Source organism: Coturnix japonica, chromosome 8, assembly GCF_001577835.2.
Source record: "Coturnix japonica isolate 7356 chromosome 8, Coturnix japonica 2.1, whole genome shotgun sequence".
NCBI classification, from domain to species: Eukaryota; Metazoa; Chordata; class Aves; order Galliformes; family Phasianidae; genus Coturnix; species Coturnix japonica.
In genome coordinates, this window is record NC_029523.1 from 1,041,809 (window position 1) to 1,058,887 (window position 17,079).

Genomic DNA, 17,079 nt, shown 5'->3' on the forward strand with positions numbered 1-17,079 from the left:
GCTTTTGCAGGCAAGAGTTCATTGAAAAGATCACTACACGACTCAAGCTACAACCACTTATCAGGTCCTTGATAGCAACACTATTTAGACAGTAAATACAGCCAATTCTTCTGACTGCGACTGCCACAAGTTTGGTATTATTCCCTTTCCCAGTGCCATGATTTACTCAACTAATCTTCGAGAGTTATGATGTGAGAGGTGTCAGCTATTACACCTACCCATAGCTTTACCTAGCATCAGAGCAGCACCAAAGGTGCACATCAGCCACCATCAGCCACAGGGGGACACAACCATGCTGCACCTCAAGGAACCCTGGAGAAATCCATTCCCAGCTGCTGAGGCACAAGCAACAAAGAACAGTTCTGAATCAGTACTGGAGAAAGCAGTTGCCCTTTTCTCTCTGCTTTCTCCAGCAGGGATCCCTCACAGCCTGAGCCCTGCTCCCCCTGCATGCTGAGACCCCACCCCTTCTAGGCACCTCAGGGAGCAGGCATTTCACACCCCTGACCAACATCTGGAGGGAATGGCCCTCCTTCCAACACAGCTTTAAGCATCAGCTCAATATATACCAGGGTATGTCTTCCATTAAGTCTCAGCTCAAAATTTTACAGCACATGTGCTGGCAAGCACAGCTGAACACAGTGGGTACTGTAATTTGCAGTATTACATGAAAGTACTAAATATCAGTTACACAAAGACTCCTCTCTGTTTACCTAGCACCAGGGAAGAAAGAGCTACAGAATGTGGTACTGAGTCACAGGGAAATCAGCAGCACCTCTGCTCAGCACTTGAAACTACACTGAGTTTTGGACAACAGCTTGCCCCAGAGAAGACTAAATAGGAAGCTGTGGAATAGCCCACACACCCCAGCAGCAGCCTACATTCCACTTTTTGCTCCACTCCCCCAAAGGCATGGGCAGTAAATCTTCTCTTAAGTGTAATTTACATATTTTGGTTAAGAACTCAATTATGGGGTACAACAAAACACTCAGCAAGCATCAATTAGCTACTGCAGGAAAAACACATCATGTACTTCCACAATGTCACTGACGCATTTTGGCTCAAATCAGTTCTAATTTAAAAGCACTTTGAATCTTTCAGCATCTTAAATTAACCATGAAGTAGAATTTTGGAGAATATATTTATGAGAGTTAGACCTCAACCAGCTCTGCTGCGTAATTCTGGCTAGTGCCCCCTTACAAGTGAACTGAAGAAAATAGCTTTCAGTTACATATTGCTTTCAGATATATTCAGACCCACAGGAAACTCAGTTTAAATCAGGACTTTTGTTTTACTTGATTTCAAAGTAAAAAGTTGCATATGCAATATGCTTGGAATAGCACCTTTTAAAAACTCAGATACGCTTTTGTCAGCGACCTCAGCATCACAGCACACTGTACAACAAGCCCATGTTGCTACTTCATATCAAAGACTCTCTTAAGGAAGGTCTAAAGATGTATGCTAGCAATTTGTACACAGTGAGGGGAAATCCAGGATTGAAGAAATTAGAAAGAGCTGAAGTATCACCATTTAATCTAATTTCCGTTAACAATACTTTAATTTGTTCTGTACTGTTACTTTCCAGTTAGCAGCTATCACAATTTGTAACTGTAAACAGGTTGAACTTAACCAACAAATATGTTCATAATCTTTTTGCACTGATTGATTTCACTACTGAATGGTTATTTCATAAATTAAATCATCATTTTTCAGTCATTAGTGTTTCAGTTTAGAAATCTGCTCAGTGTAACAAGTCCAAATCTCATTATTCATGTTGGAATATAAACTACTTTCTTCAATCATTTCTATCTGAAAATACAGACACAGTTTCGGCATAGGAACCAAGAGCTTTCTCTCCTCAGCACCAAGGTGCCATCACCCCAGTCTGCCTATCCTAGAACCAAACACTCCCTTTCATTCTTGTACTTCCCTCCACAGGTTCCCCTTTCCCACTCATTTTTTATAGCTATAGTGCTCACAGAAGACATGGTTACCAACATTGAAGACCTGAAAGGCTATGACTCAAAGCAGCACCGTGCCATGACACAGAGCACTGCAGCTCCAGGTCACACAGTCTGGTAGATAAACCTCTGGTGTCCATGGAAACAATCCTGACAGTCCCACAGCACCACGAGTGATGCCTCAGCAGAAAAACATATCCCTGTCCCACACGCCAAGCCTTCTACTTAGGCAGGTGCTGGCAGAACCAGGACTGAGGCTCTGGGTGCAGAGCAGAGGAGGGTAGCAAAAGGATTGGTTTTTGAGCTGGTGCTGAACAAGGAGCAGTCACAGGAAGAAGCCTACAGCCATAGGCTCCAGGCTGTTCCTGAGCACTCAGCACCTTCAACTGACAAGGGGCTCACATCAAATGATTTTCCTTCTACTTCCTTCCAGCCACTGTGCTTTAGGAACCTCTTTTTGCTTTAGGACTGAGCAAAGCAAGCATCTTACTGAGTTACATGGGCTGATTTGCATCAGTCATTTTCTCTGCTCCAGAAATCGACCACCCTTTTGAAACATTTTCTTTGTAGAACTCTACCAGCTTCTGCAAGAACGACACATTCCCTTCTCATCATGATTTGACAATCAGAGAAAGATAGTACCAGGCATACCTAATTCTACAGCAGCAGGCAAGTTTGCTTTATGCTTCTGCTAGGAGGTGATTTGACCAAAACAAAAAGCCCTCTCCCTAAATAAACCTCATGTTGGCGCAGAAAGACACATCAGTTTTCATAGCTAGGTAGTCTTTATGACCAAGTAAATAGAAGCTTAAATTCATAAATACATTAATATACACTCCAGTGACATTTATTCACCACAATGTGTGTCAGAATGAAAACCAGCAGAACACAGTTCACTATCAAACACCTCTAACCCTGCTGCCAACAGACTGAAAGCTCTCTAACACACACTGCAAACACTTCCCACTAATTTAATGCCTATTTTCAATTTATGAAATACTCAAATGACGTTTGTTGCTGCAAATCATTCATTATAGGTTTCACCTTCTATTGAAAATGGGCCGAAAAAGCAGTAACTCAAACTACAACCAATGAGACTAGCACAGCATCCTATAGACTGTACAAATGCAGAATTTATAATATAGAAAAACAACCCTTTTTGAAAATATGCTGTTATTTGGAACTTTCCACTAAAATTCACTTCTGTTTTTACACAGTAGAAACAAAAAAAAACCTGCATCAAGAGTTAAGATGCTCATCCCCTCCTCTGCACTACTCGGAAGAAGGAGTTTCCACAATGAACACAGCATACTACTGACAGTACACTACCTGTCCCCAGGTTTGGTCCCACAATGGTCTGAAGTTATACCTGGAGAATGGTTGCACTTTCTTGACTAACTCTGCACAGGAAACCCTGCACAGTACAACTGAGGGCTGAAGCCACTGTTTCCCTCTGCCTTAACATTTCAGCCTCTGAGGTAGGAATCAAGACTGATGCTGACATTTTTCTTTGACTAAAAGGAAAGTTTAGGTACTTCAAAATTATCCCAAGGAAAAACAGGAGAACAAACAAATTTAACATTTTCACTAACTTTTTTTTAATATATCGGAGCAGAGCAAAGAAAAGCAGCTGTTTCATTATTTTAAAACCATGCAGAGACAAGCATATCAGGTTAACTGAAAAGGGATCATCATCATTAATGCATACAACAAAGACATTTTGGTAAGCAGTACAGGGACTAATAATTATTTCAAGCTGCTCACTCCTGAATGTCATTTTTGTTTCTGTTTCTTCCCCTCAGCCTTAGACTTTTAGGCAAGATACAGCTGTGATTCAGAATAAGCTGTAGGAAACAATATGAAAAGCAGATACTAGTGCAGAAGATGCTCTGGGGAATGCAAAGTGCTGCACTTCAGTCTTGCCCTGACAAAAGACTAGGCACAGGGGAACTGTGCATTAGAAAGAACAGTTTACCGGTATCTGAATAATTAAGATAAACGTTGTAATCAAAACTCCTCAAGGATACAATGGTTAGAAACTGATTCTTTTCTTACATAAATCCTACCTACATCTTAAAGAAGGTGTCCAATTTATTACTACTTTTGAATAAGCATTCTACTATTTTCTTTTTAACACCGTCCTATAAAACGCATTTCAAGAGAAATATGTAAAGCTTTCTCAGATTCTCCACTATAGCCTTCATTGAAGTCTTAGGAAAACAAGTAGATACAAACTGCATCAAAGGGGCTCTGAAGCTAGATAACAGTACTACAAGAAAAAGAGGTAGAAAAGAAAAATAAAACCAAGAGGGACTGTAAGAAGAGCTAACCCATAATTTACAGAGCTGAATGAACGCCGTTACAGTAAACATAGCATAAGCAAGCAAATCATGAATAGACATTCCTTAAATCAAAAGAAATGTGGTGGAACACGTGTTTTTCAACAAGAATAACAGATAACATGTTTGATGAGCGTGTAAAGAGTATGTCAACACTGAAGCATGTCATACAGCCTGCTGTTCTTTTTTAACTAATAACCAGGGGCAGGTCTACAGATTGTCCTTGACCTGTTAATATTCAGACTCCACAACCAAAATTGTTCAGTCACTTCATCTTATACCATGATCTAATAGTAACAGCAGTTTGCTTCTTCAGCTACAAGAGCAGCCAAGTGTGTAAGTAGACTCTACTTCAGTCCTCATGGTTCAATTACACATTGATTTTAATATGAGTATTACAAGCAGACAGAAAGTATACTATAAACCACTTAAAGTTCTCCCCCTAGAAATATTAATGCAAACTCTGAGACAAAGTAAAGCCTGAATTTGATGTACAAGCCTTGTCTCATAATCTAATAAAGGTTATGCCAGAACATACCGTTACGGAAAAATTAGCATACAAGTGAACACAGACTTAGATCTCAAACTGAAAGCATCCTAAACAAAACAAAAAAAAAAAAAAACCAAAAAAAAAACACCAAACCCACTCTGAAAACAAGCCTTGAAGTCAACGTAAAGCCCAGCAGACTGTCATGAAGTAAATTAAATTAAAATAGAAAAAAAAAAAAAAACAGGTAGCTTTGGTAGCAATAACTGTTAATGGTGAAACATTAATGGTTACCACTTCCTTGCAGAGGTTGTAGGGAATTAACTGGAAAACTTGAAAATAAATGACTGCACTAGGTTAACCTACTTTCTGGATAGGCAAATAAAATGCGTATGTGTGACAGACCTCCCCAGAGCGTAGACCATACAGTGACATCCAGCTCTCTCTCCTTTTCATCACTTCCAAAATAGAAAAAGAATGAATAGAGTATTCAAGTTTTAAAAATGAAGACATCCAATGTTTACCTTCAATATATAGTGTGTGTGTGTATATATATATATATATATATATATATATATATATATATCATATAGAAATTTTGACATGGAAGTAATACCTAAAAGTAGACATGACACGTATCAACTGAAAGTAAACATCCCCTGCTCAGAGGACACCAAGAGTCATTAAGGGAGTAAAAATGGCAAATCACGTAGGTCTGAAACTGTGCTCTACTTCAGGTTCTAACTTCAGTACTTAAAATTTGCACCTCTGATGAAAGTAGAAGCACATTAACCCAAAGACATGGCCCAAGTCTTCTCATGTTCATTGGCAACTTCAACTTCCATTCAGAACCTGAAATCTGAACATATTTGCAACAGGCTCTGTAGGCTCATGTCAAGCCCATTTCATGGGTTAACTGGATTTATCAAAATGATCAGCAGTCACAGGTAACTGCAATAACCCTATTGTATCTGTTCCTAGAGACATAAATTTATCTTCATGTCCTTTAAATCTCAAAATCCCAGAGCAGCGAGAATAACAAGTAGAGAGCTCAGGCAGCAAGTAGGAGAATCTGGGCCAAAACAGGAGAGGGATTCTCTTAGAAAAGTACAAATATGATACAGCACAGAACAGCTTATACACAGAGTTCTCCACTTTTCCATGTATTCTGCTATACTTACAGACAAGTATGACTATGCCTTGTTCTTTCTTCATTCACTCCCAAGTATGCCTTGAAGAACTTCATCAAGTACTATTCATCCCAAATCAGTTCATGTCACTGGAGCACTTGACAGCATTAAAATGTAGCAATTGTAGAGCTGGTTTATTGAGCACACCCTGAGTTTTTTTGTTTTTGTTTTTTTTCATTCAATCATTAAGAACTCAGAGAGTAAACATACACAACTCAGATTCTGAGTGACTGTGTTGTTTTCATCCATTCATTTCCCATTTCCTACTGTAGGTTTTATTATCTTTATCAAAATATCCCATCTTGACATATTCCCTAACATTTTGCAGTTTTATTATGACTAATAGGGTTAATAAAATGTGAAACAACTGGAGTTAATCACAAATATTTTTGTTCATTGAAGATTTCATAACTGTTTCTCCTCTTCTCTCTTTCTGGAAAGGTATTTAAGTTGTCATAACAACTATTGCTCTTTGTTGTGTTGATTTTGGTGTGCGCAACTCAAGCACATCTGCCTCATCTTCCTGGAATCTGCTAGACCTGAGGGAATACTAACACACCAGGGTCCTGAAATTCAGCATGACTTTCTGCTTCATCATTGCCCAGATTTCCTTTGCACTAACAGAGCAACTAAAACCATCACACACTGCATGACCTTAGCATTTGCATTCCATAATTTCACAGCAATTCCTTTCTTTTACATAAACAAGCTTTCTAAGCATCAGTGTAGAGTTGGCCACATCAGATGCTATCTTAAACGCTTTTTAAAAGTGTATTTCAGAAATTAGGTACTTATTTGATGAGTATTCATTGATATCTGATTGTCCTGGCTTTTTTTTTTTTTTTTTTTGCTTAAATCATAATATTGTAGATTATTTCTAGATACCTATTGCAAGGTTCTGCTATTATGTAACCTATTTTGAAAGTAAGTCTATTTGTTTCTTACTGCCAGAGTTCAAAAATAAAAGCATGTTCATATTAGATGAGTTGAATCATAAAAAACACTATGCTCAGTTACTGCTGACAATACTTAAAAGCACAGCAAACAAAGCTCTTATCCTGACAATATCTGGACAGCATTTTCTCCACAAGTCCTCTAATACTCCTCCTGAGGCCAGCGAATGCCTGTTGACATCAACAGGAGCTGGATCTAATCCCAGTTCCCATTTCTGCCACGCAGGAGTTTGAAACTCCTTCAGAGAACAGGGATAGCAGCAATTTGTTGTGGCATATGGAACACCACAGGCACTGCAGCAGGAGCGTGCAGGGTCCAGAGCTGACAGAACAAGCATCAACACTACTTGTTGATTCTGGCACACAGGTAGAAAGGAAGAACCTGACAAAGTTGTGCTAGTGAAAAATGACTCTCCAGCATGGAATTTGCAATGAAAACACTGTCTGGCACCCCGCATGCGTGGGAGGGCATTTCATGCTCTGTAAGGAACTGAACAAGGCAACCATGAAATTTACTGAAGGAAAGGTGACTGAGTGGGAATGGGTGAGTACTGCAGACAGTAGGGAAAAACAGGGGTTTTACAGCTAGAAAGCATAGTTTAAGGACCTTCCTGTTTCTGTGCAACATATCCCTTCTCTTTTACAGTCAGTCTAAAAAACAAAAAATCTGTGCTTTTGTGTCTAAAAGAGAAGAAAACCCTCATTGTGTAACAGCTGATATTAACAGTCATACAACGCTTACACACTGATAACATACTCAAGGGGTTGCCTGCTTTCTACACGCTGGTGCTCCAGCTTCCACCCTACTATCTATAGAAATAACTGCAAATACCCTTCTTTAATCACAGAGATCAGAGTGTCTCCAAAGCAGAGCACGAAGTTCACCACAAATTTCTATATGTTTTGATGCAATACGTGAAAGCTCCAGCCTGTTTACCCCTAGCTTTAAACTCAAGTTTCACCATTATCATCAAATATTTTCTAACCGGTATTATCTAAGGTCGATAAATGGTGTATGTCTATATAGACAACATACAGCTACTACTACCATGACACAAAGCTGTGCTTCAAAAAGAATGTGTATATACACACATATATATTGAAACAAGATAGTATTTATCACCAAGTCTATCGTATTTTTTTTTTCCATTCCAGATTATTTCCTTGAAAGCATATCACTCAATTACAGTTGACACATTTTTCCTGTTGTCTTCATTACTGTACTTATTTGGTCACTGAAATATGTTAAAGCAGAATATTTTATCATAAGACAATAAATTCAGGTGTTTCTTTTTTTTTTAATAAATTCCTTATTTTTTTTCCTTTTAAGTACCAGGTGTGTAAGGCTGAAAGGGTCACATCATCAACAGGTCATTTACATCTCAGCACTGGTAATTACTTGCCAATTTCTGACAACTCAGCTACAGTCTGGCCTACAGGAGATTCAAATGTTTCAAAGGTTGTGGAAATCGCGTGTACGCATCCCATCACCCATTCAGTCAACAGTCTGAAAACATGCATCTGAGAGGATTTCTAAGCCATATTATGTTAGTGCTCATAATCATCCAGATTTTACACATGAGGGAGAAAAGTTTAAAGAATTATATTCAGAAACAGTAAAATGACCAGGCTGTAGCAGAGGAAAAATGTTGGGTGCTGCTTTATTGGCCTTTTGCATGTCTGTAACTTCAGTTCAGGAAGGCTGGAGATTTAAGACTATGTTTGCATGGTTATACACAGAAATAATCAATAATTCATACAAAAGTTAAAAATGAAAAACCGGGCAGAAAAACAAAAGTTTTCTTATTCCCATTGCTGGTAATAATAGTCAGAATTTCCAAAGTAACAGGTACTTTATCATATGAAACCCCATGACACTTCACAAATATTCTCAAGCTAATTGTGCAAACTTGACTCTTTTAAACCATAGAAATAACAGAGCATAATGCTAACTACATGTTTTAATCTGTCAGGAAGCTGCCTACATACTCATTTGCAGAAGCTAGCATAACTAAAGACCAGCATACTTAAGCATAACACACCACCACCTCCAATTGCACAGCAAGCTTTCATACATACAAGCATGCAAGAGCAACAGCATAAAAACAGCAACATTTCGCACCTAGGAGCATGCCCAGCACAGTACTTACAAGGATTGTTTGGGTTTGTCAAAAATCAATCTCCACCCCTACAAGCAGTTGTTATTGCACATGTAATTTCATTAAAGAGTCCCACACACTGGTTTCTTTCACATTTGTCACAGCATTTTCACCCGGTAACACTGGTGACAGTAGCCACTAAACAGTACCAGGAATATGAGGTCTATTGTATGACAGTGTGCCAACATTAGTATAAAAGCCACAAGTCTAATTTTATAGATTTTAATGGATCTAACTACACTCTGGGAAGGTAAGTAAAACAACAAAAATATTGGATGGAAGACTGATAGGTTCAAATAAACTCTGTTAAAAATACAGTACAAGAGTGTCAAAAATATTTGTGCTAGGCTAAATTCAGCCTTAATTCAGAACTTGTTTACTTGTATGCAATTATACAGTAATAATTTGCATCACAAAGTATTTCTTCACAATCAGGCTGTTTTTTAAAAAAAGACCAGTTATGTTCATGTGGTGAGAAGTATGAAAAATCTCAGTAATGAATTAGAAGTTACATTTCAAAGATTTGATGTAAATATTAAGGATATCTGAATGTCTAAATACCTTAATAAAGACACTGATAGCGTACAAATACAAATAAAACACAGTAATTGGTTTTCCTTTCAATTGTGCAAGAAGCAGAGGAATTTCAATCTTTAAGATATGTTATATACTAAATTTGCAAGTAGACTGCATTTTAGCAAATGCTTCCCCTTAAATATCATTTAAGAGGACAAAACACACTCATTATCACTAAGAAACAAGTGCATTTACCTGATTTCTCTCTTTTCCTTTTTTACTGTTACTTAGCAAAAGACTTAAGGACTTGACAGAAGATTCAGTAAAAACAAGGATATTTTGGTCAATAGTCTTAACTGAAGCTTTTCAAACACACAGTCACTTCTTAGACCTGAATCATGACTGAACTCTTACGTTATTGTTACCTCCATGTCTACTTACATAACTGTTAGCTAATTAAAGTATGGGCTCTTTATTTTAAACATTATTTCTTTTTTTAAAGTAAATTTGAATAAACAGCTGTTTCTTCTGCTACTTCATTTTCTATGGAAATAGGGTAATGATACCCTATGACTCAAAAGCAGAAACCGAAGTTGAACTAAAGTTATGCTGGCAATGACGGATCAAACAGATACGTGGGAGGCTATGAACAATACACTGGAAAAAGCTTTTATATTTAGAATAACTAGTGATAGGTTTAAAGAAGAATGTATTTCAGGCTGTGCAAATTAGAATAGTCATGTAAACCAAATGTAGCTGTATCTCAGCTTTACAGTGGTTACAAAAAAAAAAAAAAAAAAAACAGCTTGAAAACTGATTGGTAATAAATTGACACAGGAAGATAAGTGAAAGAATTTCAAGCAGTTGAGAAGAAAGAAACATGCTGGACATCGCATGGTCATAGAATGAAAACACCCAGACCTTCTAATTCCAAACTGTCATTGGATTAGGTCTTGGTTGTTTTTGTTGATTTTGTTTAAGTCAAAAATTGTTTAAGTCACCACACAGTACCTGCTCTTATTCTGCCACCTCTGCCTGTTTCCTGTACATTTTAACTCATCATCTTTCAAATACAGTTTGTAACTTCACTCGTCCCCTTTCGCATCTTCAGTTTTCCTACCAGCAGTTTTCCTCCACTACTTATTAGAACATCCAATTCCATTTTCCTGTTTTCCTAATCTTCCTTTTCTTTTTTCCTAATGGCAGCCCATCCATTGGTTACAACTTCTATGCCACACATACAAAGGAAGTCTTTTATCCTTAAGCAGCAGAACATGAGTGTTAGTCACAATACAACGGCTAAAAGATCCTTACCTTTCCAAAGTCTCTCACATCAAACAAATCAAATGCTTCAAAAAGTTCACTTTTCTTCATCCCAAATATTTCACAACATGCCGAAAGAAAAGTCCTTATGTTCTTCAAGCAAAGGAACTAGGGAAAAGAAAAAAATGCTAAGCATAAAGCATGTCAATCAGCAACCTGTACACCAGCGCTTTGATCACAAATACTTAACAAAATTTGCAGATGCAATCATTTCAAGTCAGCACTTCCATTGTGCCATGACCTTCTTCTGGTTCTAATTCAGCTATAAACATTCCCTGCAGTCTCAGAAGCAATAACACAGCTCTGTGTAGAAACATTTTGTGAATAGAAACAGTTTTAATCATGTAAACAAGAATTATAATAAGCTACTGGATATAAAATTAGCCTAAATACACTTATTTTCCAGTCCTATATAGAAAGCAAGCCACAGAACATAAAGAGAACTTTCAATTTTTGAAATGAACTACCTTAGTAAAATCACATTAATATGAAAAAGTTGAAGTTGTTCTGCAAGTACATAAACTACTTCTTGTGTTAAGATAAAATCCAGGTTTGAAAGTCTAATGGTCAGACATTAAAGACATTATGAATATATATTCACCATTCACAGGAGGGGATGAAAATGACATGTGAAAAATTACCCTTCCACTTATCTACAGGAAATTTAATAACCTTAAACCACCCTGATTTCTGTACAGAATTCAAAGGCTATTTTCTTCCTTGTCCTCCTATATGGAATGTTACCTCCATAAAGATTTCAGCACAGATTGTTAAAATCCATTATACAATTCAGTACTAAACCAAATACAGTATTTACAAGCAGCAATATCCCAAATATGCTCTTCACATGCATTTTATCATAACCTATAGAGCATATTACATATATATGTATACATATATATTACATATATTAACCTATAGAGAATATTACAACTGAGTTCCCAGGGTTCCTCACTTCATATCTTAGAGCTAACCAGACAGACAGAGGAAAAAGCATCACATCTGGTAGATCAGGCTGACTAGAAGCAAAAATTCAACAGAAGAAGAAGTCTAGAGCACACAACTCCAATGGTTGTGGGCAACAACACACAGCAGGAGCCCACAATCTCACTGCCAAGTGCCACTGAAGCCATCACAGGAGCTCCCAGCAAGGTGCCTGTGATGAGCTCTGAGCTGCAACTGACAACATGCACACCAACTCTGAGGGTCTGCAGGTGGACACACTGGTATTGCAGCAAGCAGCCAGCCCCCAGCCTCCCAAAACACCCAGCACCGTGGTCCCACATACTCCAGCTACATCAGGCTGCATCGAGCTGCACAGCCAGCAGGGCTGCTCAGTGACCATGCTGTGCTCATACATACCTGCAGTTACAACTACTGAAACATGAGACAATGAGCCAAGATTTCTTAGTCAACACCACAAGTTTCTCATTTCACAGAACTTACAATTTTCAAGTCAAACTTACTGAGAATACAGAGCCTGCAAACAGTTAAGTTGTGCACATGCCTTCCACTCTAGCCCTGTGAGAAAGCACCAATGAAAAACTCACACCTCCCTTCTATCCCTCTACAGCATGCTAAGTTTACCTCTACAACGTGCTAAGTTTAGATTAGGGATGATGAACTCTCATGGAAAGAAAGCTCACAGGTGCATTAATTTGCTTACCTTTAGAAAGAGAACCAGAAGTTAAGGGGGAGACAGGAGCTGTCACAGACCTGAAAGCTGGCCTAGATTTGCCTCAAGTATTTCCATAAGTTGCACTTGTTTTTTTAATGTAGCTAAAAACTGCTTGCACACCAGCAGGCACACACAAACAAAACGTTCTTTCCATTCTGCAAAACTTCTCCAAGTCTTCCTAGCAGAGGTCTCTTAGAATAAAAGGTAAAGATGGCATTATTTAGTCCAAAATTACAAATCAGTCATTTCAAGTTCAAGGGGAATTTTGTGAAACTAAGATTCCCTAGCCCTCTGTTTTTAGAAATATGTTAAAAGGTTTGCACTTCAAGTAAGAAACGTAGTTATTATGCACGTTCTAACAGAAACCCAAGAGGATTCTTATCCCCACTCCCTACCTCAAACTATTCAGGGGTCATGTTTGTTTTTCAATACTCACTCATTAAGTGTCAAAGTGCACTTAACATACATCATATGCAAAACAGGCACGATGTGATTATAATTCAATATTCAATAACCGTAAGACAATGCTGCAGTGATATAACATGCCTTGTACGATCCAGAAACCACGCACTAAGCGTTACTCAAACCTACCCACACTTGGGACTGGACCACATCATCAATTACAGAGTGCCAAATGGTGCCTTTAACAGAACAGGCCTCCAGACAATACAGACTAACCCCTGCCAGTTCACAGGAAGCCTAATGAGTTTAGCAAGGCATCTAATGATTCAGTAACCAATTTTCTCTTGCAAAACTGAAAATGAAAGGCTTATTTCTAAACCATTAAGTTAACCACAGTAGCTACCTGTATGTAACTCAGACTACTAAAACCAAAATCTGTTTATATTACATGTACACCGTTTTCAAAAGAGAGCAAGAGTAAGAAAACTTTATGAAGAACTAGCTAGCCACTGCGTATATTTTCTACAAGTCTACTGCACTAACCAGATAACTTTCAGAAAGATTTCAAAAGCATTACATTGCGATCATCCAAAACAACAGTCTTCTCACTGAAAACAATGATTTTAATCACTGTGGTTACTGTATTGCAAATTAGTAGAAGAAACCTCAAAATTAAGAAAGAGAATACACCTAAATCCAAGGAAGTTCTCTGAAAGACAACCCTCCTTGCCAGCAATAAAGAGAAGGCAGCATGAGCCTGCAGTCAGTCTCTCAGAAACAAGAATGATTTTGAAGATGTTTGGAAACTCACTATGTTTGTTTGTTTTCTTTTGTTTCTTTTTGGGAAACAAAAAAAGCAGCATTATTCTTTGGTACACCACAGGAGATCAAAGATATGAGGAGCAGTTTTTGTACAGGTGCAACAAGAACCAAATGTCTCCCATTTGGACTGAGCTCTGAAGCTCTCCTTCACAGGAACCACTGTCTTTCAGTACAAGAACTGGTTTGTCCTCATTATTTTGAGACATACTCTTTAGGACACCGCAGTCTGGAATTGTAGATAAAAATAATAAGCAGCAGGATAATGGAACACACAATCCTAAAACAATTACACTAGTGAAAATTAAACCTCCTGTCTGGCTTTTCTCCATGAAAATCAAGAGAGGAGAGCATGCTCAGCACCCAGCTAGACTTCAAAAATCACCATCTTCTAGGGATAGCCAGCACCCTGAAAACATGCAGACGAGTGTGATTGCTCCATCCATCCCTGCCATTTTCTGTGCAGCAATGGATGCTGAGCACAGACAGCTTCCCAGGATTTCCTATTTGGCAGCAAAGTTGGGGAAATATCACCACCAAGTACATTTAATACACTGATGGTGGGGGGGAGAAAAATAATTTCATAATTCATGCTAGTTTTGCTCTATTTTCAACAGTAACACCTGCAGATTACCAATATACTTACAATACAGTCCCAGATGTGCCACCACACTGGCACTTACACTTCTACCAACAGATCATGCTGTTATTGAGGGTGCTGCTGACATGTTATAACTCCTGCAATGAATCTTTTTTATGGAACAGATTAGAACACTAGTGGCTTCTGGTCCATTCTGCTCTGAATATCATTTCCTAGGATGCATTAGGGCAATATTTATTGAAACTAAGAACAATTTTGAGGAAAAAATAAAAATAAAAGAATCTAACATCGAAAGATGGAATCGTGGTTTAAATGTTTGGTAAAGTATTTGTATGAACTTAAATTGGAACTGAGCAGATAAACCAAATCATATTCAATTCCACACAAAAAAAGTATGTTGTTTTCTACTGTGACATTTGCTATTTGACACAAAAATAAATTTTTACTTGAGGCTTTGTCAACATAGTGCATCGCTATGAGTACTGACAGAAACGTATAGACATTCCTCACAAAAGGAACTGAATAGAAATGACTAACTAGACACTAAAAGCACAGGCTGGACTATCGCTGCCTAAAGGGAAGATAGATTTCTCCAGCCAAGCTTCTAATGAAGTGAAAGTTTAAATGCAAAAGAAAGAAAAGAAAACCAATTCCATATACTCTCTATTACTACAGTCTTTGAAGTATTTCTCAGGGAAAATATTCTAGCACTGAGCTACTTCAATGGAATAAAAGTCCATTAGTAGGGACCGTACTCTGTACCTAGACATAGCTTCTGTACTAAAAGTATTCCTAAGAGAGTTCAGAAACCAACATAAAGGGTTTTGAAGATGAAATTCTACCCTTAGATGTTTACATGGAACTGCAACATCATCCAGGCAAGTGAAAACCTGAAAGCCAAAAAAAAATATTTAGAGAGAATGGTAAGGGAAAAAAAAAAAAAAAGAAAAAAAGAAAAAAAAAAGATATTTATTTCAACTTCATCACCTTTTTGTTATATGGTTCTGTCATAATACAGGGAGAAAATATTGGTAGCTAGAAACTTTCCTATATTTATATATGAATCAATAGACATTTATATAGTACATAGGACAAACCAGGACAACACACTAAGCACAGAACAAACTGAAGTTCAGCTCCTGAGATGGCCTGAAGAGATGCTGATCTATGAAGGGACATTAAATGCAAAGCAGAAGGCTGTTATTTTTTGTTGGGAAAAAGGTGGGTTGTTTCCTCTCCTTTGGAAATTAAGTTCACAAACAATTAGTCCAGCATTTCTTAAACATGTACCAACTCGGTGCTTTTTTTTAGACATCATACCCATTTCCTTCATGCCTGCACCTCCCAGCTTTTGCAATGCTGCAAAGATGTCACGAGGTTCCCAGAACTGGCCAGTTGCTCTTGGAAAGTAACATGTAGTAATTATGATATAAAGTAAAAGCAAAGAAAAAGAGGATTTTGCTTAGCTAGTTGTCCTCTCAGTCCACCTTGTCCTCTTAGAGAGGAATAGGAGCTGTCAACATGTAATACATACACAGCTGCAGCTACTCGCCTTTGCCTCAGCAGCTTCATCAGCCACATGGGCATACCCAAGAAGTAGGGGGGTTTACGTAAAAGCAGACATGAGTGACAAAAATAGTTGAGGAAAGGCCAGACATTCAAACTAAGTGTATGAAAGGGAAGTAATCAGATGAGCGAATCTGGCCTCAATTCATGCATCTCAGAAGGCACAATCACATTTGGGTTGTTTTTATATTAAATACTGATGTTGCATGCAAGAAAGCACATACAGGGTTATTAAGATGGGAGGTTTTTCTGTCAGTCTTCATTTATAAGTCCAGCAAAACCGAGTTAAGCAAGAACAGAAGGCAGAAAAATTAAAGAGGAACAAATCACTGCCAGAATACTTGCACGCTCTTTCAAGACCTCAGCACATAGCGCAGAACATAGGCTCCTGACCTTTCCTATCCTCTCCTCGGAGAGGAACTCTGCAGAGAGGGACCTGGGTGTCCTGGTGGACGACAGGTTGGCCATGAGCCAGCAGTGTGCCCCCATGGCAGAAAAGGCCAATGGCATTTTGGGGTGCATTAAAAAGAGCATGGCCAGCAGGTCAAGGGAGGTGGATCCTCCCCCTCTACTCTGCTCTGGTAAAGCCTCATCTGGAGTACTGTGTCCAGTTCTGAGCTCCCCAGTATAAAAAACACAGGGATCTCTTGTAAAGAGTCCAGCGGAGGGCCACAAAGATGGTGAAGGGCCTGGAGTATCTCCCCTACGAAGAAAGGCTAAGCAAACTGGGTCTGTTTAACCTTGAGAAAAGAAGACTGAGAGGGGCCCTGATCCAGCTCTATACATATCTAAGGTGTGGAGGCCAAAGTGGTGAGGCCAGACTCTTTTCAGCAGTGCGTGGAGACAGGACAAGGGGAAAAGGCCAGAAACCAGAGCAGAGGAAGTTCTGCACAAACGTCCACAAGAACTTTACAATGAGTGTGACAGAGCACTGCAACAGGCAGCCCAAGGGTGTCGTGGACCCTCCTTCTCTGGAGATATTCAAGACCCACCTGGACGCCTACCTGTGCAACCTAGTGTAGGGAACCTGCTTTGGCAGGGGGGTTGGACTCAATGATCTCTGGCCAGACAGTCCCCTAACACAT

The 17,079-nt window shown here is 38.6% G+C and overlaps 1 protein-coding gene across 4 annotated transcripts in view; it reads right to left on the reverse strand.

Annotated features, from left to right (window-relative positions):
- VAV3 (vav guanine nucleotide exchange factor 3) overlaps nt 1-17,079 on the reverse strand; it is a 149,567-nt gene that overhangs the window by 110,476 nt on the left and 22,012 nt on the right. For all 4 annotated transcript variants that reach the window (XM_015869510.2, XM_015869511.2, XM_015869512.2 and 1 more), the window contains exon 2: nt 10,920-11,036. In XM_015869510.2, the coding sequence (XP_015724996.1) occupies nt 10,920-11,036 (117 nt within the window). The remainder of the gene's footprint in view (nt 1-10,919; nt 11,037-17,079) is intronic.